At 41.2% G+C, this 25,341-nt stretch overlaps 1 protein-coding gene and 1 long non-coding RNA gene across 2 annotated transcripts in view; both read right to left on the reverse strand.

Annotated features, from left to right (window-relative positions):
* Window positions 1–25,341, reverse strand: part of cachd1 (cache domain containing 1) — a 93,318-nt gene that overhangs the window by 22,574 nt on the left and 45,403 nt on the right. The window contains exons 3-10 of the mRNA XM_019875408.1: window positions 21,662–21,810; window positions 12,558–12,664; window positions 8,216–8,342; window positions 5,769–5,913; window positions 5,298–5,514; window positions 5,051–5,200; window positions 1,227–1,493; window positions 124–273 (exon numbers count right to left, since the gene is read on the reverse strand). Coding sequence (XP_019730967.1) covers window positions 124–273; window positions 1,227–1,493; window positions 5,051–5,200; window positions 5,298–5,514; window positions 5,769–5,913; window positions 8,216–8,342; window positions 12,558–12,664; window positions 21,662–21,810 — 1,312 coding nt within the window. The remainder of the gene's footprint in view (window positions 1–123; window positions 274–1,226; window positions 1,494–5,050; window positions 5,201–5,297; window positions 5,515–5,768; window positions 5,914–8,215; window positions 8,343–12,557; window positions 12,665–21,661; window positions 21,811–25,341) is intronic.
* On the reverse strand, window positions 24,932–25,341 carry LOC109519089 (uncharacterized). Its single transcript, XR_002168878.1, has 3 exons — window positions 25,284–25,341; window positions 25,135–25,200; window positions 24,932–25,071 (listed from the first exon to the last, which is right to left on the reverse strand). It is a non-coding gene; the product is annotated as an uncharacterized LOC109519089 (long non-coding RNA).

The raw sequence follows: 25,341 nt of genomic DNA on the forward strand, positions 1-25,341 counted from the left end.
TACTACCGGTACTCAGCAAGTTCCAAATGTTCTTTACAATCAGAAACATTTTGAACGAGCTGTAAAGATTGTGATACGAGCAACATTTCTTTCGTTGTCCTACGAGACGTTGTTTGGACTGACCTTTGTTGTCAATGAGGAAGGTGTACGAAGCAAGAGAGTCCTGATAATATGTGACATCCTCCAAAATGTAGGCCAGGTTCACGTCGACTCCAACCACACCTAGGAGCAGGTTCCCAAAATAGCAGGGCCGACTCACAGTCATAATAAAACCTGGAGAAAGAGAATGTACACAACATGCAGCATTTCAAATCAGGCCCATCTAATCTTGTGGTTGGCTTTATCTGCAACCACTGTCAATCGAAACATAAACACATATAAATGTGCCACCTATTCTCAACAGACGAGTACGATTACTTATCGAATGGAATGTACAGCTGTAATTTGTGCAGCATGGGAAAAAAAAATCTCTATTTTGAATCAAATCTGCTCGTGCAACACAAAAACTAACATCTCAAAATTGAGACATTTTGCTTTAGCATGAAGCATTTTCCCCCATATTTGCGACATGTGTAATTTGACTGGTGTTGTAATTCTACTCTCGTAGGCTGTCAAAAGCTTCTTTTTTTTAGTCAGTTAAAAGCCTAACGCACAACACACATTCAGATGCCTCCTTACAGTGACTTTAAATACACTTTCAAACTGTTGGTATATACTAAACATTCACTATATTCAGCATAAATGAGACAAACAACAAAATGTTGTTCGCCTCATCAATATGCAAACACTGAAAGGTTTTGTTTTTAACCTACCTTGTCACTTTTAGAATAGTATCCAGAATTATGGCCTTTGAGCTTTATTAACATATGTTCATTGCATAAATGGTATATATTTAGGAGACTATTAAGCTATAATTTTGGGCTGCGCAATATATCGGAAAAGTATCATTATGGTGATAATGCCCCATACAACATGAATTTTGTAAAGACGATCAATAAATTCCAGAAGTAATTGTATGCTATTAAAAAAAAGGTACAGGTTAAATATCGCTATGATGTTGGTATCGCTATATTCAACATTGATTTCGCATAGTTTTACAATATCGTATAGCCCTACTATAATATATATCCATATACATATATATGTGCGCGTTTTTTTTTTTAATCAATATATGGATAATAGCTTTTGTCAAGTTGTAGGTGTTCAGTAGGGTCTTGAGCACGCACCATCTCCCATAGGGTCAGTGTAGGGCAGACTGAAGCGGACGAGGTCGATCATGCGGTTGGGCAGGTTGATATAGAAGCGGCCCACTGTTGTCTCCAGGTTGCTGAGCTGGTTGAGCACCATCATGCTGCCCTTCACGACAGGCATCATGACCACTGTAGATGATCCCGATGAGGACGCCACAGGAAAACGGTCAACGCCGTACTTCACCGAATTCTGCTCGGCAAGGTCTCGCAGGAAGGCCAGCTCCTTCAGACCTGTTATTCCCTCTGCAAAGAGAGGGTGGGACGCACCAGTGTTGAGCACACTATAATGTTCCATCTAGATTATTACCAGACGTATACAGGCATCACTACATTAAAAATCTGATGAGTTGGGTAACTAATGCGTCAAATGTACGCAAGCAGCAGCTAACTCTGTAGTCAAAGTAATGTTCTCTCTAAGCTGCGCACATGAGCAGTTGCAGACTGCTCTCACTCTCCTTGCGCACAGCCAATGTATGCATCTATGTGTTTTATTAAATGCCATGTTTTCCATTATTGGTGAGTAGATAATGGATACTTGTTTTTAAACAACCAAATTATGCTTAAAATGACCTGTGTGATAAAATAAAAGAAACAAACTAGGGTTGATTTTATTTGTGTCACAAATCTCTCTGCAATGATATGTTCTACTTTCATATATAAGTGGTTTGAATATTTTCGTGACATACCTACAGCATGTAGCTTGTTATGATGTCAGGTTTTGGAGAGCTGTAATACTGGTTTGGCTGCCGTGTGCTTGTCTGTTGCTGCCATAAATATATACGAATGGACTATCAATCGGCAGCCATCTTATGATGGGCTGCCACTTATATAGTGCTTTTCTACCTTTGGTATTCAAAGCACTTAACACCGTTTCCCCATTTACTGACAGTATCAGGAGCAACTGAGGTTTCAGTATCTTGCTCAAAAACACTTTGACAAGGTCGCAATGAACGTCTAACCTATGGGTTGGGAGACAACCACTCAACTTCTGAGCCATGCCGCCAATATGCATGTTTTACGGTAGGATCTCTGTATAGAGTAGTGAAGGCCACTCAACAAACAAACTTGACTGTTTGCATCAACCATTCGGAGTTTATTGACTTTCAGCATTTAGGTTTCCATTTTACAATTAATTTTGTCCTGGTGGGCTTTGCTTTCATTTCATTGTTCATGGTTCTGACAACAGGAAGCAGACCAATCTTTGAGTAGCACTCACAGATTCCAAATCACATTCTTACCAATAAAATGTGAATGTCACACTTCTTCCAGACTCATTGGCAAAACCTTACGCCGCACACTGTGGCAGTTTCACCGTGGAGATAGAAAATTACGGAAAAACACAGCAGAGTGGCTTAGCGAGTGGCAACGTAAGATGGCCGCCAGTTGCTTCACTTCTTGCTGTGGCGAGTAAATCAGTTTTCGCATGCAAATACTTCATGCTGTTTTCTACTTTCTTCCCTCTAAATGTTCCTGCTGTAGATAGCGAATTTCTCCATTGTGAGACAAATAATGTTTTCTTATCTTATCTTATGCGGCATCGTTAGTCCATTCATATATGCAGTTCATCTGTGAATGTATCTCTCCATGGTCCAAGAAATGCTCAGGGAGTTTGTGTGAATGCTCAGGCACATGGAAAGTTAGAGGGAATACCAAGTTGAGCCAAACCTCATCTCCTGCCTTTAAAGGTCATTAAATGTAGCCGGAATAACCACTGCTGCCCCACGCAGCTGTCACCTGGAACACTGGCACCTCGGATAGAGTGCAGAATGTCTGCCACAATTCAATCACTGACTGGATTACAGAAGAATCCCAAATTAATGCCAAGGCTTGTCTGTGGATAATCGTGCTGGGTGACTGACACAAGGCAAAGTCATCCCGGGTGGCAATGTCACATGAACACAAAAGGGGGCTCTTGCTGACAGCAGATCTTCCCTTCAATGAAAATAGAAGGTAAACATGAAGATCTTCAAGGACCCAGACCAAATATAAGAAAATATAAAATGATGACCTTCACGATTTGAGCACCATCATGTTTTTAGTCAGCACTACTCACAAAACTCTCTGAGTGATCGGCAGCACATGCATCACTAATAAAACTCTGGATGATAAGATGTTTGCTTCCTGTTCATCAAGGACCTCTTTAAATTGGTACGGTCCTCTCTCAGTCACATGCAGGCACAATGAGCCTTACATCCTTTGAAGTCTCGCTCGCTCCCCTCTTACATGTACCTAATTTACATTCCCCGGGTGCAAAAATTATTTGTTTGCTAATGCATGCGGTGTATGTGTGTATTGCAGAGAGGGGAGGCACTTAGAAGGACCGCATAGACAGACAAGGACAATAAAATAGGAAAAGGAATCACGCATAAACAAAACAAAAAGGCCTTTGAGGTTTCTGAGCCCTTCTCTATCCTCTGTTCTTCTCTCCACAGCACATGCACAAAATACATTTATAATAGCCCGTTGGTGCTGCTACCCAGACGTCATGCAAAACGTACTTGATTTTTCACCCTTTGAGGGCAAAAGATGTAAATGTCCATTCAAGGTAGTTAAAGTAACAAGAGTGTTGTGCTGTTTTGAATTACAGTAATCCCTCGTTTATCGCGGTTAATGGGGACCAAAACCACCCGCGATAAACAAAAATCCGCAAAGTAGCGACCCCCCCCACATAGGTACATGTACATAATATTTATAAGGCCACATTTAATGGTATACATGCATGTAGAAGTACATTTTTAAGAAATTAACATGACTTAATGCTGTATACTAATAGATTTAAACATGTATGTTACGTTAGTTTATGAATAACAAAATACAGTAAACATATACTGTACATGTAGTACTGTATATGTTGCTCTATGTGACTCGCTGTTGTTTTGCTGACTTTGGCTGCTTCTCACAGACCTTTTGCGGACTTTTTGCGGACTTAAACTTTTTTTTTTCTCTTTATGAATATGTTTGAAAAAATCCGTGATACACTGAAGCCGCGATAAACGAACCGCGAAATAGCGAGGATCACTGTATTCTTCAAGAAGATATTTGTCATTATTTATCCTAATCAATACCTGATTTTACTTTTTAGCATTCGTGTACATTAGCACTGTGCCAAAGAAGCAAGACAAGTCGCTCTTTGTTTTAAAATATGTGAATATAAAAAAGTAATAAAATAAAATGTCAAAAGTATAACTGAGTTGTTGAGTTGAAAGTCTCACACACTAACAGTGGTACAACAATGTATTCGTGCGCCCCTAAGGGTGGAGTGACCAAGTGACTGACAATAGCATGTCTGACTCTAGATCAAGCTGGCCATTAAATTCAATGTTAGTGTCTCCTCCATGCTCCTTGTGAGTGCTTTCATTTCATATTTGTGTGTTTGTGTGTCCGCTTGTAACGTTCAAATGAAGTGCATCGGGGAGTGTGGTCTATTTTTCCACTTCTCTCAAGCGACAACCTATTTGAAGCTTGCTGAGAGGTCAATGTTTAGCTTGGCAACACAAGCAGAAATTGACCCGGCCAGCGCTCATAACTTGGAAATCTTGGGGTACACTTCACTCAAGTTACCATTGTGATTTACAAACAACACTCGGATTTGTTAAGAAAGTAAATAGTTGTTGCTTTAACCTAGCATAACAATGCCTAAAATCTGGAAGAAGTTCAGATAAGGGAGCACGACTCGTAGCGTGATGAGGGGAAGACTCTATTGACAGACCTCCTGCTGTCTGCTCCTTTGTGTGGAACATAATAATAATTTGAAAGCCTGTGTGGTTTTTTTCCAAAGGTCTGTTAAGTGGTCAACTCACCATTCATGAGTGCATACGTGAGGATCATGACAGAGTTGTTGAAGTGTCTGTTCTCCTCTTTGACCACACTGAGCGTGGCTTTCTTCTCCTGCTCTGATGACTCTCGAGATGTAATCCCAGAAGACAGGTAGATGATAACCATGTCTGTGGCTGGTGGAGGACAAAAAAAAAATGTCAGATAAGAAGCTTGTTTGTTAAGTGAATAGTCCCTTGGTGATAGCATCATCATATGAATCCACTCCCTTACTGGTACTCTGCTTGCTAAGGCTGCTGGTGTTTCTGAGAAGCTGGAAAGCCCTTTGGAAGCCCGCTGCGTGTTGCGTGGTGCCATCAGTGGCCTTGATGTTGGAGATGAAGCTGCTCATCTTCCTCTTTGTCTCGCTGGTGGCCGGAGAAAGCAAACTCTTGTAGCACTGGTCGAGAGAGCAGGAGCGGACCGTCTCTGCCACTGACAAAACGGCGATCTTGACAGGAATGACAGTGGTATACAGTATTACATGACGGAGAAAGCAATGGAACAACACCATTGTGATGCAAAACCAGTACTATCAACAAGTTTGATTCCATAATAATTAATGAGTATATAGGATCTGTTGCAAAACCCCAACTTCATTTTCTACATATTATTTCACTTAAAGAATGTTTTGCTGTCAGAAAACGTGGAAAATTCATATAATATTACACATCATGTCATTTAAATAAGGGTGGCTTTCCGTACCTTGTCATGTTCATCAATTGCATAAAGGATAACCAGTGCTGAGTCTCTGGCAATTTGAAGCTGTGTTTCAGTAACAGACGCACCGTGATCCACCATTACAACAATATGTTTCGACTGGGGACGCACTGCAGAAACATAAACAGGCCTGTGGAAAATACACACAAACACCAAAACGACATATTAATGTCCTGATTCTCTCCTCAGTGGTTCCACAATTCAGTGAAAACATTTCTATTAAGGCAACTTGGGTCACTTCAAAACAAAACAAAACAAACAAACAAATAAACAGTTTAGTGTAATGTCACCCTTTTATGCCATTCCTCCAATAGCATCAGCGTGCGAGCATCAAAATGTATCTTTGCAGCCCACGTGCTTGTACAAACACAGTGCTTAGAACCGCAACTGTTCACCATTTTCTTTTTTTAACTTAAATTATATTTCTGTAATATTTATCCTATGGTTTCATTTAGTACGTCGCTGTGGGTGGGTTAGTGTGCACGTAACAGCTGGGTAGAGCACAGGGGATATCAGAGGATTGAGGGGGTTAGCTTCAGTGTGTGTGGTCTGCGGACAATAACATTGGGTGGAGAGGTGGAGTAATGTCCTCACAATGCCTGATTCACATACACAGCAAGAAAAGGAACCCAATCGCACTCGTAGATACGTGCCAGTTTACTAGCCCGAGCAAAAACAAAAGACATGACTGACGGTCAAAGCACCTTTTATCCCAAGCAAGTGCGAAAAATACATATAAAGGTAAAGGAAGCAATTGAAAGAGATGTCTTTCAGTGGTAGTCAAATAAAAACCACAACGGTGGAGGTGTGAAATTCCACTGAGCCTCAGTGGTACCCAGCCACGTTCCTGTCGAGGGTATGTGTGGTCAAGAGCATGCTGCCAACATGCCGCCTGGGCCCCCCACAGCAACTGGCAGAGAAGTGAATGGGTGAGGAAGAGGAAGAGCAATGAAGCATGTTACAGGGAGAAGAGAAGAGAGAGAGGGTGACACCGTTTGGCTAAGAGGGTAGTGTAGTCGATTGCCTGGCAGAGTAATCGTGTAGTACTCTTCCATAACGGTAGGTAGCAGGAGCTAGCTAGCTAATTGTTTTATGCTTCGAGACAAGCGAAGTTTCCGGCGCGAGGCAATACAACAAAAGGTATCTTTCATTTCGATTTACTTTTACCGAATATGCAACGGCACTGACTCCGTTGTGCTTGGTATGTGGTGAAATAGCGCTATGGTCCCAAGTAAGCTTAAACTCCATCTCCAAACAAAACACCCTTCACTTCGAAACAACAATGTGGAGTATTTTGTCCGCCTGCGTGAATACAAACAAAGTGCATGAGAAAAAGCGCAAAGGTAAACAAGAGAGCCTTGAAAGCAAGTTACCGTGTCGCTGAACATGTGTCTAAATCAAAAATGTGGCAGGGCAATTAATACTTCTCGCCTGCAAAGCCATTGTAAATGAGGTGTTCGGACGTGAAGCGGCTAAAGAAGTAGCCTGACTGCTATAAAAACTAAAAACATAGAAAGAATGAGAGCTAATTCTGTGTCTTTCATCGATTGCTGCCAGGATATCAGATCTGTGTTCATCCAAACCATTTATTACACTGAGTGAGAATAAATATGAAACATTATAAAATATTGGATTGATGTTGATTTGATTCCTATTCAAGGTGTGATAATATACAGTAATCCCTCGTTTATCGAGGTCAATGGGGACTGAAACCACCCGCGATAGACCAAAATCCGTGAAGTAGCGAACCCACCCCCGTACAGGTATATGTACAGGTGTATGAGTATAAATATTTATAAGGCCAAATTTAATGGTATACATGCATGTTTGTAGTAATTAACATGACTTAATGCTATATACTAATATATTTAAACATGTATAAGTTAGTTTAGGTTGGTGTTTGAATAACGAAATACAGTAAACACATACATGTAGTACTGTATATGTTGCTCTATGTGACTTGCTGTTGTTCTGCTGACTTTCACTGCCTCTCGTGGACCTTTTGCGGCCTTTTTGCAGCATTTTCGCATTTAATTTTTTTTTTATGAATATGTTGATGAAAAATCCACGATGCACCGAGGCCGCGATAAACGAACCGCGAAATAACGAGGGATCACTGTAGCATTATTTTTCAATGTTAAAAAAAGGCTTATAATAACAATATAACACTTAATTGTTGAAATAAGCTTTTTTCATATTTTCAGCTTGTAGTGTGCCGCTGGATTTTTTTCAATGAAAGAAATGTGCCTTGGCTTGAAATAGATTGAAAAACACTGGGTTAGAGGTTGCATGAAAGGGTTAAAATGGCAAAAGGATTGAGAAGTCAGGAAGGTAGAGCGTGAGGAAGAAGAAGCACGGCCTCACAGCGAGTCTCGTAAATGTTACATACAAAAGGTCCACAGAGGGAACAGTCAACAAAGTTTGTGTTCTACCTGCTGCGGTGTTCATAACTTCCTTTGCAGTGGAACTTGTGGGCCGGGAACACAGTGAAGATGCCCTCCTCTGAGCTGAAGTACTGCCACTTGATCCCTGGGTTGGATTTCAGATTGTCTGCCAAAACTACGGACCGAAGACAACAAGTGGAATTATGGCACTGATGATGTCTGGTGTCATTCCAAAAGTACATGCATACATCTCGTAATGCAGGAATTGTGAACTGACTTACTCTCTAAAGTGGGTAAATATATACATTTATTGCTCGATTTAATGGGTATCTAATGGTAAGCACTGAGAACGTGTGACTTGTCAGCAAGTTTGTGCTGATGGGTTAGGTAAGGAAGCAAACATTTTTCAAAGATTGTGAACATTTGCAAATTGAAAGGGGGAAAGAAAGAAAACCCAATGAGTCCATCGGTGACCAATAAAACTCTCCTGAGAGAGTGATGGTCATAAATATGACTAGAGCGTAAAGATGATTAACTAGCAGACGCCAATGACTCTAACAAGAACAATGGAAAAGCTAGGCTTGAATTTGCCACAAAAGTACAGATGAAAAAAGAAATTCTGGGACAATGTCTAATCGACTGATGAGACAAGAAATAGTCTCGATCAAAGTGGCGGAAAGGCTTAAGCGCTGAGAAAGAAATGAGCTGCTCATCATTCCATACAAGTGATGAAACTCACTGATTAAGGCTTGGGCCTGGATGGCTTCAACTGTGACAGGCACGCCAGTTTATAGGAATCTTAAACCTTCATCCTTCATCATGCATCAAGATAATGACCCAAAACACACCGCCACAACAGCAGAGGATTTCATCTGGGGGCAAAAAGTTTGCGAAATCTCTAAAGCTCTTTCATTTCTTTCAATCAGTCAAATGGCAACAGCAGACTCAGAATCAAGGTCATTGTAGTTATTGAGAGCAAACAAAAATACTCAAACTAAAAAGCATTTTTCTTAACGAAATAATGATCCTTTAAAAAAAAAAACCCGAAAACGAACTGAAATTACATGTTGCATATATCCGCATAAAACTAATTCAAACTAATTTGAATTATAGCGAAAATGTCCTTCACGTTCACCTTTGTTAATCTAGATCATAAATGAGCTCTTAGGATTCTTTTTAAATGCATTTATTTCAGTACTGCTGAACGTCCATACAGAAGAAGGAAAGTCAAAAGAATTGTTTGAAAATTGTGGTTTCCTTTATTATTACTTGGTGATTTTTTTTTTTTTTAAATCTTACACTGGTCAAACATGCCACACGCACACACACCCACCCCCCCCCCACACACACACACACGTATGTATATACGTATGTATATGTGTGTGTATGTGTGTGTGTGTGTGTGTGTGTGTGTGTGTGTGTGTGAAAAAACTAAACTAAAACAAAGTATTTGCGAGGACAAAGAACTAAAACTTGTTCTATAAATTGAATAAAAAAAAAAAAAGTCAAAAGCAAACTGTAATGAAAAATCCAAAATTGTTATTATAGCCATGCTCACAATTTCATCGTGGCATTTTGCAAAATGTTAAGCAATTTTGCACATACCTTCTTAATACATTCATAATTGTAGTTTCGGCACTCTTCGTTATATGCATGACTGTTCTTGATCACTATTCCACACTGTTGGACACTTTGCCTCGCGACTCTCTGCACAGCTGTCTTTGTTTGATGCTACCACAATAAGGGCATCTTTTCATTGCAGAACAACTCTTTACTTAGAGTAGCCTATGTGGCCCGTCCTAAATGCTCATTTTGTTTTAGGTGCTTGTTACAGCAATACTCGAGTGGGCTTTAACCCTGGAGAACCCACGGAGACAAATTTCTTGTGTGCTTTTAACACACTTGGCTGATAAAGATGATGATGATTTGCCACATTTGGCTCTGTGCACATGTCACTGCAGAGAGTGCGGGACAAGCTGAGACAACAGCATTAACTCCAAGAAGTTAACAGCATTTGTTCAGCACTAACTGAATTTTAGTAGGTCACACAGTGAACATTCTCCACGCAGAGATCCCATCACAAAGCCAGCGACTTCCTTGCCGCTCGCAGCAACATAACACAACCTTTCACACAGAGCAGGAGGAGAGAGGCGTCACATTTAGAGAAAGTTTTGGGGCCTCATTAAAATGCCACCAGACAAGAAGGCAGCATTCCAGACTCACATGAGGACAAATCCTACAAGGCTGCAGTTCTTCTTTCTTGTATTCCATTTGCAATCTTTGCCAGCAAACAATAACAGTATAATGTTATGCCATGACTACTATATATTATTAAAAACCAAAAGTGTAAGAAATCGTTTTGATTTACATATATTAGTCAAATATCTGTAATTTCTTCGAGGATAGTTCACTTTGGTATGTTAATGAATTCTGTATATCACAAATTCAGTCACAATAACAGCAGATTTTGTTGCAAAACTTCCTTTCGAACAAAGGTTTATTACGATCGTTGAAGCATAAGACAGTTTGTGCAAACTGATGATATTTGATAAGGGGTGTTCTGATCTTGCTGCCAATACTCATCGTTCAGGAGCGAGGAAAAATATGAAGCGATGCAGCAGAGGAGAAACAGATTCAAATGGAAACAAGAATGGGAACAAGGGAGTCTAACCACGACAGCCTCTCGACAGTGGAGAACTAAATAGTTTGGTATGGTCCCAAGCTACTCCACCATTAAAACCTTTTTAACTACAGAGGAATCTTAAAATAGGCTGTGCAATCCGCAAGACAAACTTCAGGGAAAGTTTGTAACGTCACAAAACCTGGGAGAGTTGAACCACTGTCATGGATGATTATGCGAGGCATACAACCTCAGTGCGGAAAGCATCGAATGGATCAAATGTACCGTATTTTCCGCACTATAGGGCGCACCAAAAAGTCTTCCATTTTCTTAAAAGCTCACTGCCGCCTTAAAATCCGGTGCGCCTTGTGTATGGTCATTACGGTAATATGTCGACCCCAAAATGCCTCCTTGCTGGAGACATGCTTACTATGTTAAAACTTGCTGTTGGTTCAGTGAACTGTGTTGCTGCTTTATTTATTACGTTTTTGTTGCAGCTCTGAAAAAGGGAGAGCTGTGGTGTTGTTTTTTTAAAAACGCACACTTTATTAATGATTTTCAGTCTCGACAAATACAGTTACGTCTTTGTCTCTCTCCGTGCCTTCTCTTCTTCCGTTCGACTCAAGAGGCGTTCATGACCACCTCCGAAAAACGTAAATTAACGATTCCTTCAATGAAACTACGTAAATTGAAAATAATGCATCAAAACAGAAAATCAAGCGACGAAATCACAAAATAAATTCTATAGCCCCCCCTACAGAATTTATTTTGTGATTTTTCTCGTTTGTGAATACACAACAAAGGAATAAATAACAAAAACTTCTGAGACTGTCCAGTCTGCAAAATTTTACTAACATCTGATCGTTCTGTTGGAGCTACCCTCAAGGAAATGTCAAGGGGGGGGGGGGGCTATAGAATTTATTTTGTGATTTCCTCGCTTGATTTTCTGTTTTTATGCATTATTTTGAATTTTCGTGGTTTCATTGAAGTAATCGCTAATTTAACGTTTTTCGGAGGCGGCCATGAACGCCTCTCGAGTCGAAAGGAAGGAGTGTACCTCCATCTAGTGGATGTATTGTAGATTGCGCCTTACAAACCAGTGCGTCCAATATTTGAAAAAACTTTAAAAAATAGACCATGCGTTGAAGGTGTGCCTCATACTCCAGTGCGCCTTTTAGTGCGGAAAATACGGTAAACGAAAATTTGCTTTTTAATGTTCAAATCACATAACCGACACGTGATCAACAAAAATTGAATTTGATACATGCCAACTTGGTGGCATGTTTTCAATTTGTTTTTCCAAAATGAGCACCCAAAATTTGGTTGATTTGAGGTGAAAAGGGCCTCATGTAATCAGCAACTAAGACCAGCAGAATACAGAACCGCACAACAACCTGCATGTTTAGGAATATCTTATCTTCACTCACTGTTGGCAAAAATAATAATCACCAGCTTCGTGCTGATTCACATTGAAGTGAGGACACACACATAGGAGAGACAGACCTTAACCACGGGTGGCATAAATCATTACAATTTCAGAGTCTTCAAAGCCAAAGAAAGTACATTTAGTTGTCAGGTGGGAAAATAAATGTGATTTCAAATGAAGTGTAGAGACAAGGAGTGACAAATGGAACATATGCCAACATCTCCGTCACACAGCTCATCATTTCTCTCTCAGTCATTTGCACATATCCCGAAATGAAAGAAAGGTTGTGAGGAAGCATGCACAGGTCAGTGCAAGAAAACGGAACAGTCACGCAACAAACAAACCTGAGTTGAGGTCTCTTCCGGGGTTGAAAGCTCGGCTGTTGACGGTGGGTGAGAGTCTGTCACAGCAGATGGTTTTGGACACATTGGTGTTGAAATTTCCATCAAACCTAAAAGAGGCACAAACAGGCAAAACATTGAAGAATTTATGGAAGACCTCCAAAGCCATTTGTTGGCAGAGTGGCTCTGGCTTCTCTCTCGGCACCAACGGCTTTACTACACCCAGGCTTTTACGTCCAATAAAACTCAACTCTCAGGTATCGCATGCACCCCTGACTGTGTGCTAATGTGCATGTGTTACAATTTCAACATCACTATTGGCATGAATAGTAAGGAAAAAAATGTTTGTTGTGAATTAAATGAAATTAAAGAAAACATCTGGTGAAAAGTTAGACTGTTTTTTTCATTCACGCTGCATTCATCTGTTGCCCAGACCTCTTATTAAAGTAGGATTTATGACTCTTGGTGAATAAGATTTTCCATGGAAAACTGCCCAAAATGTGTTTTCCCCAACAAAGCAACGTTCCCAGATCTATATAAGACTAGTACTGAAGAAAGTACTCTTTCAGTACTCTTTATATAATTGGGCAATCGAGATCGCGTGCCAGAGAGGTCCATTGTGACATGCACGTCGATAAAAACACTGAAACCTGATACCTCTTCTTTATTCACCAAAAATTAAAAAAAACACTGCATGTAATAACACAATTGGTTGCAATGCTTAACATGACAGAATCTATTTGTATATTGATGATCCTAGTCAGTAACAGGATTACGATAAACAATTGTGCAACAATGAGGGCTTTTTCTAAAATGTTCTCATTTTTAATTAAAAATGTAATCATTTTTGTAGGAAATTAAGGTGATTATTACGGTCAACATAAAGTGAAGTAACAAGAGCTCACTGCAGCAAAGGCAGCCCATTTCGAGGTATTTATGGGGAAACACAGCAATATTGTAAAGGTGGATAAATATGTGGTGTCCCCATTTTTGTGTCTAGCCTGATATTTGCCAAAATAATTCCCCTGGTTAATTTTAATGCACACCATCATGTTAGGAATTGATGTGATGTCAAGTCATTGACCGGGCCGACCCTTGCACCCACCAGGTACCAGACGCTTGGAAAACACAAATAAGCTGCCGTAGGAAAAAAAAAAAAAAATCCAGTGCCGCGCAGGCCATGAGCAAGCTCATCAGAGGTGCCCTCTTCCTCATCCAATACATCCCGTGATCCACCCGGTTAGATGGCCATGAGTGTGGCATCCAGACTCGCCATAAAGAAGTCCGAGAGAGCCGAAGACACGGCAGCGGGGGACCGAAAGGCGGTACAGACGCTCGGACAGGCAGCGATCAGCCCATGAGCATCCAGTATGCACACCCACATGTTAAAGAAGTGACAAAAACAGAGCTGCGTTGCGGCTCGTACATCTGTAAGACCAGTATTTCTATAAACCGCCCTCACACAGGGCTGATCCTGATCTTCAGAATTAAATTCCAATAAATATGCACATTTTTCAGATAATTTTAATGTCGTATTTGTATGTATTGACATTAAAAAATGCTCCCTACAGCACATATCTCTGGAATTAATGGCTGACAAAGAACGAGCTATGCAGGGAAGCAGGCTGTTCTGCACTGCACCAAGGCTGCAAGCTTTGATCCTTCCATCGCTTCAGTCCGACTCACCCCCCCCCCCCCCCCCCCCCCCCCCGCAACACACGCACACATGAAACACATGCTCTGCACACTTATTGGCTCCCTCTGCTAGACGACCTCGCCCTGGCCCAGTTTGATTGGCAGGTGCTGTGATGTACGACTCACGTTTGTACTTCACTCATTTACAGTCCCAATAGGCCAAAGTCATTACTATTCTCCTTAAATCCGGTTTGCATAGAAGCGGTGGGCAGGACGCTCAGCGAAATGTGCGCCAGATAAAAAATACATTTGCAACTGCTTTGAATTCCACATCAAAACCTGTGTAACGAGAGCGAGAGAGAGAGAGAGAGAGAGAGAGAGAGAGAGAGAGAGAGAGAGAGAGAGAGAGCTGTGAGGGGGCTTCCATACTGATCACGAATCTTAATGAAGTAAAAAAAAAAAAAAAAAATTCTATTTTAGCCTCAGCAGCCAAGAGCACTGGAATATTCGAGCACAATTTACTTTGCAGAATATGAAATGTAATTACATTAAATTGCCGTTCAACACTATGAAACATCTGCATGGCAATTTAGAATTTTCATGAAAAATCCTGCATTGATTACTACGTACCTGCCCAAAAGGTTCTTAATGCACTAATTAGATGTGACCCTCGAGAAGTACAAGATAGCAAACACCAGTGAATGAATAGATGGTGCATTTCTTTTCAGTATTCAGACTTGACTGTGCCTCTTTTCGGGGGACGAAATAAGATCACAGCAAGATGGAACATTTTCAAGCAGGTGTTTCTGCATGGTACTAAAGACAGACTGTCGCAGTCATATTCAGCTGTTACCTTTCCTCCAATGTTCGTCTAATAGATTAGATTAAACTGCACCCATAGAGCGGAACATCAAAAATCCTTCGGAGTACATTTATATTGAAGTGGCACACTGTTGCGCCAAAGCCCAAGTCAAAACGAGTACGGATTTTTAATCCTTCAAAGCACGGCAGTGGCAGACCCACGGGATGTGGAGATTTCTGGAAACCGCTACATGCACGATAATACATGCAATATGCAATTAAATGATTTTTATTTAAGAAATTATACAACTGGAGCTCCAAATGACTTGATAACATTTGAAAATGATCGTTATAGAATTGTAAGAAAGTCACAACATAAATTACAATCTACACAATGGATCTTCGCTACATTTAATTTAACTCGTCCTTAAGGTTCCCATTAAAACTATAGGATTAATGATTACAAAAACGTGCTACTTTGTAGAACTTTTCCGATTGAAGCGTTGCATGATCCAAGCAGACCAGGAGAGCTTATTCAAGCTTTTATTTCCAGTAGATTTGAATATTGTAGTGGTCTTCTGACTGGCCTCTCTCAGAAGAAAGAGCATCATTTCTGTGCAGCTCATTCAGAATGCTGCAGCTCTGGTTCGGACCAGTACTAAGATATCAGAAAGATTACCGTAGTCCTCAAGAATTAACAGTGGCTCCCATTCAGCTGTTGAATACATTTTTAAATTATGCTACTGGTCTAGGGCGGCCCAGTGGTCCAGTGGTCCAGTGGTTAGCGCGACCTCACAGTGCAGAAGTACTGGGTTCAATTCCAGCTCCGGCCTCCCTGTGTGGAGTTTGCATGTTCTCCCCGTGCCTGCGTGGGTTTTCTCCAGGTATTCCGGGTTCCTCCCACATTCCAAAAACATGCATGGCAGGCTGATTGAACACTCTAAATTGTCCCTAGGTGTGAGTGTGAGCGTGGATGGTTGTTCGTCTCTGTGTGCCCTGCGATTGGCTGGCAACCTGTTCAGGTGGTCCCCTGCCTATTATCTGAAGACAGCTGGGATTGGCTCCAGCACCCCCCGCGACCCTTGTGAGGATAAGTGGATTGGAAAATGGATGCTACTGGTCTATAAATCACTGGATGATTTAGGATCATGAATATATGAAAGAAATGCTCATGGATAAAAATCCAGAGTGGCTCATCAGACTTGGATCAATTAGTGGAGCCAAACAAACATGGTGCATCAGCATGTGGCCGTTATGCTGCATGCAAATGCAATGAGATGCCAACAGAACTGAAGTTATCCCCAGGCGTAAATACTTTTAAATCCTGGTTTAAAAATATGCTTTTTTTTTACTTAGAATCAATTTTTCCAAAATCTTGTGCTGTACGTTCTTTTAGTGATACGCTTGAACTACTTTTTATTTCTTTACTCTGCTTTTATAAGTATTCAATTATTTTGCCTTTGAATGTCTTATTTTTCCTTTCAATGCTGTTTGGTAATTACATGAAGCCCATTGAGTTACCTTGTGAATGAAATGAGCTCTATAAATAAGACCTCGCCTTTGCTTTGCCTATTTTAGCAATGCTTTGAAAATTGGATAGCATGCTTTATATATGCAGAAAAACATGGTATTTGCTTCCACTGCTTTGTGGATGACTGGAAGATCTATGTCCCCCTGAGCAAAAAAGACGCTTTCTCATTGACACTGCTTTTATCCTGCATGGAAGAAATCAAGACCTGGATGGCACAACATTTTTTGAATTTCAATGAAAGAAGTCAGAACAGATGGTATTTGGTCCCAGTGGCCCTTGTAAACCCCATTCTGTGGACTTGGGCCCTCTGGTTCCTTATCTTAAGGCAACAGTGTTGAACTTGGGCCTTGAAGTGTACAGTGATTTTAAATTGGATGGGCAAATTGGTGCTGTTGTTAATTTCCAGCTTCTTTCATCTTAGGCATCTGGCTAAAGTCAAGCCTCTCCTTTCACAAGAGAACTTTGAAAAAGTCATTCATGCCTTCGTCACATCCTGGCTGGATTACTGCACTTTACTTTGAAGTCAGCCAATCCTCCATTAAGCGTCTCCAGTTGGTCCAGAATGCTGCTGCTCGCCTCTTGATTGGTACTCAAAAAGGGTGGCACATAACTCCTACTCTGGCATCCTTTCACTGACTCCCTATACATTTTAAAGTTCTTTTTAAGATCGTATTATTTGGTTTCAAATCTTTAAATGCCCTTACCCACTTTCCCTGTCTGACCTCCTCCGCCCCTACGCACCTGCCCGTTGCCTTAGGTCTGCAGACCAAACACTATTAGAGGTACCAAGTACTAACTAAGCCGACGCTCAGACGGGATTGAGCCTTTTCCCTTGCTAGTCCCTCTCTTTCCTCCCACTGAATGTTCAGCAAGACCCCTCGCTGCCCATCTTTAAAACTCATCTTAAAACTCATTTTTATTCTTTGGCTTTTGATTCAGCATGAGACTTGGTTTTCAGTTTTACTGCTTTTTGTGCTTTCTACTGTCTCTGATATAAATTCATTGTTTTATTGTTTGTTGTTGTTTGAATTATTTCGCTCCATGTACAGCACTTTGTATGCAGCGGTGATTGTTTTAAAGTGCGCTATAAATACAGCTGAGTTGAGCTATTAAACAAAAATTAACAACAGAATTTACAGGCATATTCTCCCATCAGCTTCAGTTTTGTTTTTGTTTTTTTTAACTGCCTGGCATCGGCACTTTCAAAATGCTGCAATTCTCCCGTCCAGACTTCTGACACACCCACCATGCATAACCTTGAAATTTGTGCGCAACCACCAAACAGGCGTGACTGCTAGAAGTCTAAGGGTGGAAAAAATTTTCTGGATCGTGGTGATGAAACCTGAATTCCATCAAGATGCACTTGTGCATTTCATGAAGGTGCGTAGCAGCCCCCCTGCCCCCCCACCCCCAAAATGCACAGCAGCACACCTTTTCTGACTTCAGCACACGGGAGAATACGCCCCTTAGTATCTTACCGATATTACTATTTTAGGAATGCTACATCACCGTTCCAAGGGACTACTGGTGGGACAAAGCCGATGGCTGTAGTCTGTGTTATTTGCATGTAATTTTTTATTTATAGGTCCAATTTTTGTTTTTCATAATTTCCCATGCACAGTTTTTGCTAATTTGTATTGGTTGAGGGCAAAATGCTGAGAATCAAACTGACTGCAAGAGAATGAATCAGAATGAATCAGGTCGTCTGCAAGTCATTTAGCACCATGCTCTCCACAAACATGCGGTGTCATAAACTGGAGAGGGGGCACCCATCATCCGGGCGCACCCCAGCCCAGTGTCGAAAGGCGTTCCGAGCGGCCGGGGGGAACGCCGCTAACCTTGACCAACCGGGGGGTGGCGGCGCTACGGTATCGGCGCGTCTCGGCGGGATTCTGACTTAGAGGCGTTCAGTCATAATCCCGCAGATGTTAGCCTCGCACCACTGGCTCCTCAGCCAAGCACATACACCAAATGTCTGAACCTGCGGTTCCTCTCGTACTGAGCAGGATTGCTATTGCGACAACACATTATCAGTAGGGTAAAACTAACCTGTCTCACGACAGTCGAAACCCAGCTCACGTTCCCTATTAGTGGGTGAACAATCCAACGCTTGGTGAATTCTGCTTCACAATGATAGGAAGAGCCGACATCGAAGTATCAAAAAGCGACGTCGCTATGAACGCTTGGCTGCCACAAGCCAGTTATCCCTGTGGGAACTTTTCTGACACCTGCTGCTTGAAACCCAAAAAGCCAGAAGGATCGTGAGGCCGCGCTTTCACGGTCCGTACTCATACTGAAAATCAAAATCAAGCGAGCTTTTGCCCTTCTGCTCCGCGGGAGGTTTCCGTCCTCCCTGAGCTCGCCTTAGCGTTACCGTTTGACAGGTGTACCGCCCCAGTCAAACTCCCCACCTGCCACTGTCCCCGGAGCGGGTCGCGCCCAGGACGCCGTAGTGGGCGCCCCCGCGACGCTTGGAACCAGAACCGAGAGTCCACGCAGGGCTCGCCTCCCACCTCACCGGGTAAGTGAAAAAAACGATAAGACGATGTAACAAATGTTGCTTCTTAGCAGTATTACCGTCCAAAGATCAGTTAAGCAGGGCACCTAGAGACTGCCTTTTCTTAAAAATCACACATGAAAATTTCTGTTTTAAGGTGCATCCGTTATAAAGGGAAGACAGTAATTGTAGCATACGACTGAAAGCTGAGCACTGACTTCAATAGTCTCCTTCTAAAATTATAGTCTGCTCGTTAACTGATAGGGACACATTGTGGAGCCTTACTTTTGAGCCCTTTCTAAATTGATCTTACAGAAACTGCCAGACACAGAAGCTTAAACAAGGACACAGTGTCATATTCTTTTATGAACACCATGCTGTTTTTTTTTCCTTCAGTAGACTCATGTTGTGACTCAAAAATATGTTATTGTCTCAATAACCACGACAACATACAAACACCTAAAACACTTAAAAGGTGGAATGACTTCTTGGGGTGACACACAATGACGGTTCATAAATACCAACAATATTAAAAATTGTCATTTGGCAAAATGATTAAATCTCCAAGCTCTCCATGTGGCTCTCCCATGGAAATTGAAAATGCAGGGGCCTCTGAGACTGGGGGCACGATTTTTGTTGAATTAACTGTTTCTAACAAATTTTTGGGTGCAGAATCCAAAAGTGACCTAGATTTTTCTGTCTGTCAGCTTTTTTGACCCATAGGATCCCCGTTTGTTTAAAAAAAGAAATCAATGTGCATGTATTTCAATAAAACACAAATATGGAGTAGCATAAAATGAAATAGTTTATAGTTATCAGAAAAAACAGCACTAATCCTCTTAAATCCTACTATGTTAGCTTTCTGTTTGCAGATATTTATAGTACTGACCAATTGGAAGCTGCACACACCTCTCTGTGATGACGCAAACGACCTGCCAAATCGCTGTAGATGAGTCCATTCGTGATCAAATCTTCTTACTATAGTTTTACGACAGCTAATCGGTGGAATTTTGCTTATTTGGAGGGTAAGCTGTGGAGGGAAAAAAGTAGATAATTTTAATCAGCTTTTTTTTTTTTTTTTTTTGCAAATTGTTCCCCAGCGTTAATCACTATTAAAATCATTATTCATCTCATAATGGCATGGTGAAATTTATCTGCATGCCCCCCTCTCCACCCCCAAAATGCATTATTTAAATTTGCAGGCTGCGCTGATGTGCAAAACTAAGGAAGTGAGCGACACACCGTATCTCATGTCTCACAATTCTGCACAAGTAAGCGAAAATGAAAGTGCCTTTTTCCTCCCCCAGGGAAGTTGCTTTGAAGATTTTGGACCTATCACAATCTATTTCATCTTACTATGTCTACCCCACTTGCCTGATGAGTTCCCACATCATTCCAAGCCAGGCTATCCTCCATTTACTGCCACTATTTTTTCAGCCTGACTGTCTACAAAAGGATGTAAGTCCAAGGCTAAAGGACTGAACACGTAGCTACATAAATATAAGCTCTTGTCTGTAGAGAATGTATGTGCACTATATCAAATCATCTATAATATGCACGCTTTGGCTACAGGTGGCTAGTTGGTGTTGAGCCAGATGGCCTCCCCTGTACAGGAGTGAGATGACCTTGGAGCAAGTTAAGTTTGCATTGCAAAAGCAAACAATCAGAGGGCAATAACTGCTTACGGCGAGTCGAGGGAAGTAGACAGAAATGGAGAGTGAGAGGGATGAAAGACGGAGACAGCTGCACCACTGCAGATTATATGTGAAACCAGCACTCGTGCTTCGCTTCACTTCAACTTCATTTCAGGCCAAAGGAATAAGTGACTGTCAGCGGTGTGTCTTCATTGTGCCTGTAGCCAAGGGCGAATGACCTGTAGTATTAGTGCTACAAATTCTCGTACTTCAAAGTCTTTTCTGTTTTCTTCTAAAACAATCCGCATTTTCGCAAAATAGACACTCGCGTATACATGTCAGACAAGTGGTCGGCAATGTGCATTTGTAAAGAAACACTACATACGTGGGGCAGTCAAAAAGTAATGAGCCCAAATGAGCTTGACCTACTAAAATAGGATTTCTTTTAACAAAATATTTTATGGTATGCCTTTTAAACACATTTTGAAGGTTTACGTAAACAATGTGTTCAATTATTAGTAGGTTAAAAATTAAATTGGGCTCATTACTTTTTCACACTGTCCCTCGTACATGCATACCAACAAGCTTGAACACATCAACGAACAGCCCTGTGGTACACCATGTTCCTTCTGGTTGAAATGTACTCGCACATATCTACACTGAACACCACCTTGATGTCATTGATTTTCATGTTGCATTTCAGATTACAGGGAAGTCAGAAATATCCAGCCTGGAGCATATCAGGTCTGATCGCAATGTCTTGTGTTGAAAGAAAAAAAACAACATGGCTGTAGCTGACAACAGCAAAACATACAGTACGGTATGTTGTCCAAAGCCACTGGGATATAACATGGCCCCACAATTATGTTCATGTTGAAATTGATAGTAGTAGCATATTATTACAATCTCAAAGTGACTTTGCAGACAAACCAAATTCGAGACAGATATTAAAATGGGAGACTATACATCAACAAAGGTGAGATTTTGAAATAAGCCAGTTGCTACTCACTCCATCATAGATGTTGGGATAGAGCAGCAGTCCTGTATTGCAGTGAGAGGAGAGGTGAGGTGGGCAGTGTACGAGGCCTCCACCACCTGTTTGTTCCTGTTCACCACATCAAGGTAGCGGTTAAACTTCTCCCGAATCTTCTTGGCCAGCTGCACAAAGGGAACATAGGGAAGTTACAACCACAACAAACATCAACAAAAGAGTCAGCAACTTTTGAGTTGAGTCGAACTGGGTAGAGTTGCTTATATTAAACACACAAGGGACTCTAAATATTACCAATACTTCCCTTGACCAACACACATCAATTTCATATTGACACATACTGTCTTTGACATCATCAAAGTTAATGGTGATGGAGAGGGCCTATGTTGTTTATAACTTTTACAATGACGCAGTTAACTTCTTGTGTCTATTTAAATGACAGTTAATAATGTTAAAAAGTATGTAATATTAAGTTGACTTTTTCTCAGAAACCCTCTCCCTTATAATGGGAAAAATGCAAAAAGTCTCTTCTACTGGAAATGCCACGTCTCTGTCGTGCACCATCACAAATGAATAATGAATGTTCGTGTTGTTTAGTCTTACAAACAGGGATGCACCAAAATGAAAATTCTTGGCCAAACTGAAAATGTGCGGGGGAATTTTCCTTATTAAAAAAAAACATCTTAACGTAACTATCTTAACCTTGTGCTATTTTTACTTGAAAACACTGTACACAAATATACGCATAACATTGGGTATTGCACTGTTTATAAAGACATGTTTTATTTGTGGGTGCAGTTTGTCAAACAAATGACTGAAAACTTTTACTGTGTGAAGTGGATAGTTTTCAAACCTTGGGCAAACAAAATACAATGAAACAGCAACTTTCTCAGAAGCAAAGAATACATATAATGAAGGAGCAAATCCTGCATCTGAGCTCAATCTGGAGTGTGGAAGATTGAATTAAAAATAACCCTTACTTCCATGGTAACTAAAGCCCTTTGTTCACATCCCACAATTACCAGTGCTAGCAAAACTTCTGTGATTCGCAAGAGAAACAGTAAAAGGCTGAGTGACCCACTGACCGCTTGCCCACCTAATCAGGCCACCATTAAATTCTGTCAGGCGTTTCAAAGGAAGCTCTTGCACAGCCCACAATTACTTCTACAGCACCACAAACACAGCTCCGCACATAGCTCCTGAGATGTGCACTTACCCACAGACAATAAAGTCAACACAAAAATGTGTTCAGTACTAACAAACATAATGTCTGTTGCAGCATACCAATTAGCGGCAATGAACTTTCTTTAAAAAAAAAAAGGAAAATGGGCCAGTGTTCAGTTAGGGAGTGTTTGCACGATTGGGGGAAGGGACAGACTAGTATGAAGACTAAACTCCACTTCTTTTAACTCATTCAGTGCCAGACCCATTTTTACCCTAACTCTTGGAAAAAAAATAATAAGTACCTTAGGATTGAATATGTGGAGTCTGAAAAGATATCTAAATATGTCTTTGGGAGTGAAATTAACAAACTGGCTTAAAAGAAACCAGAAGGTTTGAGCATGTGAGCTCCATCTTAGGTTACAGTTTGCCAAAGTGCAGACAAAGAACGCCATTCCAACCTGCGCTCTATACTTTAACCACACTCTTACAAACACAGAGCTCCTCTCTCCTCACCCTGACCGACCTGACCAGTGTGTGGGGATTGCGAAACCCAGAGTTCCTTGCAGCCGCACACTGGTGCAGGGTACACTGTGAAGTCTTAAGGCTGAGGATTTCAATGACTGCCAGACAACATGCAACCACAGCCACTGGCAGTAGTGCTGGTGGCGACACTGACTCTTATTTTGGAGACCTTCGTTGAAATTAATACAGGGATGAGCATGGCAATGACGAAAACCGCATGACCGCAATACCACGGCAAAGCGAAGCGCCATCTGACTGGCTCACAGAAACAACCCATTTCAATCTGGGATTGTTAGTAGCATGCTAACAACAAGCACAAGGCAGAATGATTGGGGCATCCGGGTCAATCGTGGGAGGTTTGTTGGCTTGAAAAGTACTTAGATCTTTAGTCAAAAAAGGTTGGGCACTACTGATTGAGGTTAATGTTTGACATCAAATGTAAAATATTAAATGATAGTTTCGACTGCCTGAAGGCTCAAATAATAAAAGGTATTGTGTAACTCATATTCAACTGTTCTGAATTGTTTAAAAATGTTCAAAATTAAATTTTTATTTCACAAAATGTATTCCAATTACCGTACTTTCACGACCATTCGGCGCACCGTATTGTTGGGCGCAGTCTCAGTAACGGGTGCTATTTCTGTATTTGACACATACACAAAACGCACTGTATTATTGGGCGCAGCCAGGCATGGTAAAATATACGCCATCTTAAACATACGGCATGCATCCACGCATGCTAAAAACACGTTAGCTTGAAGCATACGGTAGCATGCATGCACGCTAAAACATACCAGGTATGTTAGCTTAAAGCATACGGTAGCAGCTAAGACATACGGACACACGCTAAAAACACGTTTTTAAAAAGGCAACGGAAGCAAAACTGAGTTCGGTTGTACTTTATTTAGCCATTTTACAATGTACTCACGCGACTGGTACCTGCTAGGGGCGTGCCTTTAGCGTCCTCTAACACGTCCACCCTTCACTCATTGGCGGACTTCCGCATGCCTGTCGTCACTCACGTCCGCCTTTTCTCCTTATAAACAGCGTGTCGGCCAGACGTGCTCTCAGTCAGGCTTTGGAACTCGGCGCATACACTAGACCAGTGTTTTTCAAACTTTTTTGATCCAAGGCACATTTCTTTCATTGGAAAAATCTCGCGGCACACCACTAGCTGAAAATGTGAAGAAAAAAAAAACGCTTATTTGAATAATTAATGTGTTATATTGTTACTATAACCGTTTTTAGCATTTAAGAATGACATTATAACTAGTGATGGGAATCTGAAGCCTCATGACGCAATGAGGCTTTCCATCCAACTGGGTCGGTCCTGGGCCGATGCATCATGAGGCTCCATTTGCTCTATTGCGCCATCATGTGGAAAATAAATGTCATGACACAGTGATTAAAATACCATGGATTTGATGGAGTCAAAAGGGCAGGGAGTTGTGATGTGAATGAATGTGCGTGTGTTACTTGAAAGAATGATTGCTTTATTTTAGACATTGACATAAACAAGGAACAAGATACACCTTTCATTCATTTTTATTGAGGAAAACAAGCATTTCCAAAGTGTTTGGCTTTAAACGGTTTCTTTTCTTCGATAGGATTTCTCCTGCTTTTGAAAATAGTCTTTCACAAGGGACGGATGAGGCTGGGGTACAGAGAAAGGTTATAGCTAATTTGTAGAGGTTGTACACTCGTTGCAACATGTGGAAGGTGCTGTTCCAGCGTGTCTCCACCTGAAAATAAAAGGTCATTATTGTTTGAAAGGGGAGTGGAAGCAGTTATGGATGTCAACTTACCTCTTGAATGAGCTTCAGCACAGGCTCTGTAGGCATCATTTGCTCCTGCACCTGTGTCAGCCTTGTCTATAAAAATTAAATATGAAACAAAACATTTTCCAAGTCATTTTGCATTAATTTGAATACTGCTGTGTAATAAAGGAATTCACCTTTGCAGTGGTACTGCTTTTGAAGTAGCCAACTATCCTCCTACACTGAAGACGGATC

Source organism: Hippocampus comes, unplaced genomic scaffold, assembly GCF_001891065.2.
Source record: "Hippocampus comes isolate QL1 unplaced genomic scaffold, H_comes_QL1_v1.1 scaffold132, whole genome shotgun sequence".
In the NCBI taxonomy this organism is placed as follows: Eukaryota; Metazoa; Chordata; class Actinopteri; order Syngnathiformes; family Syngnathidae; genus Hippocampus; species Hippocampus comes.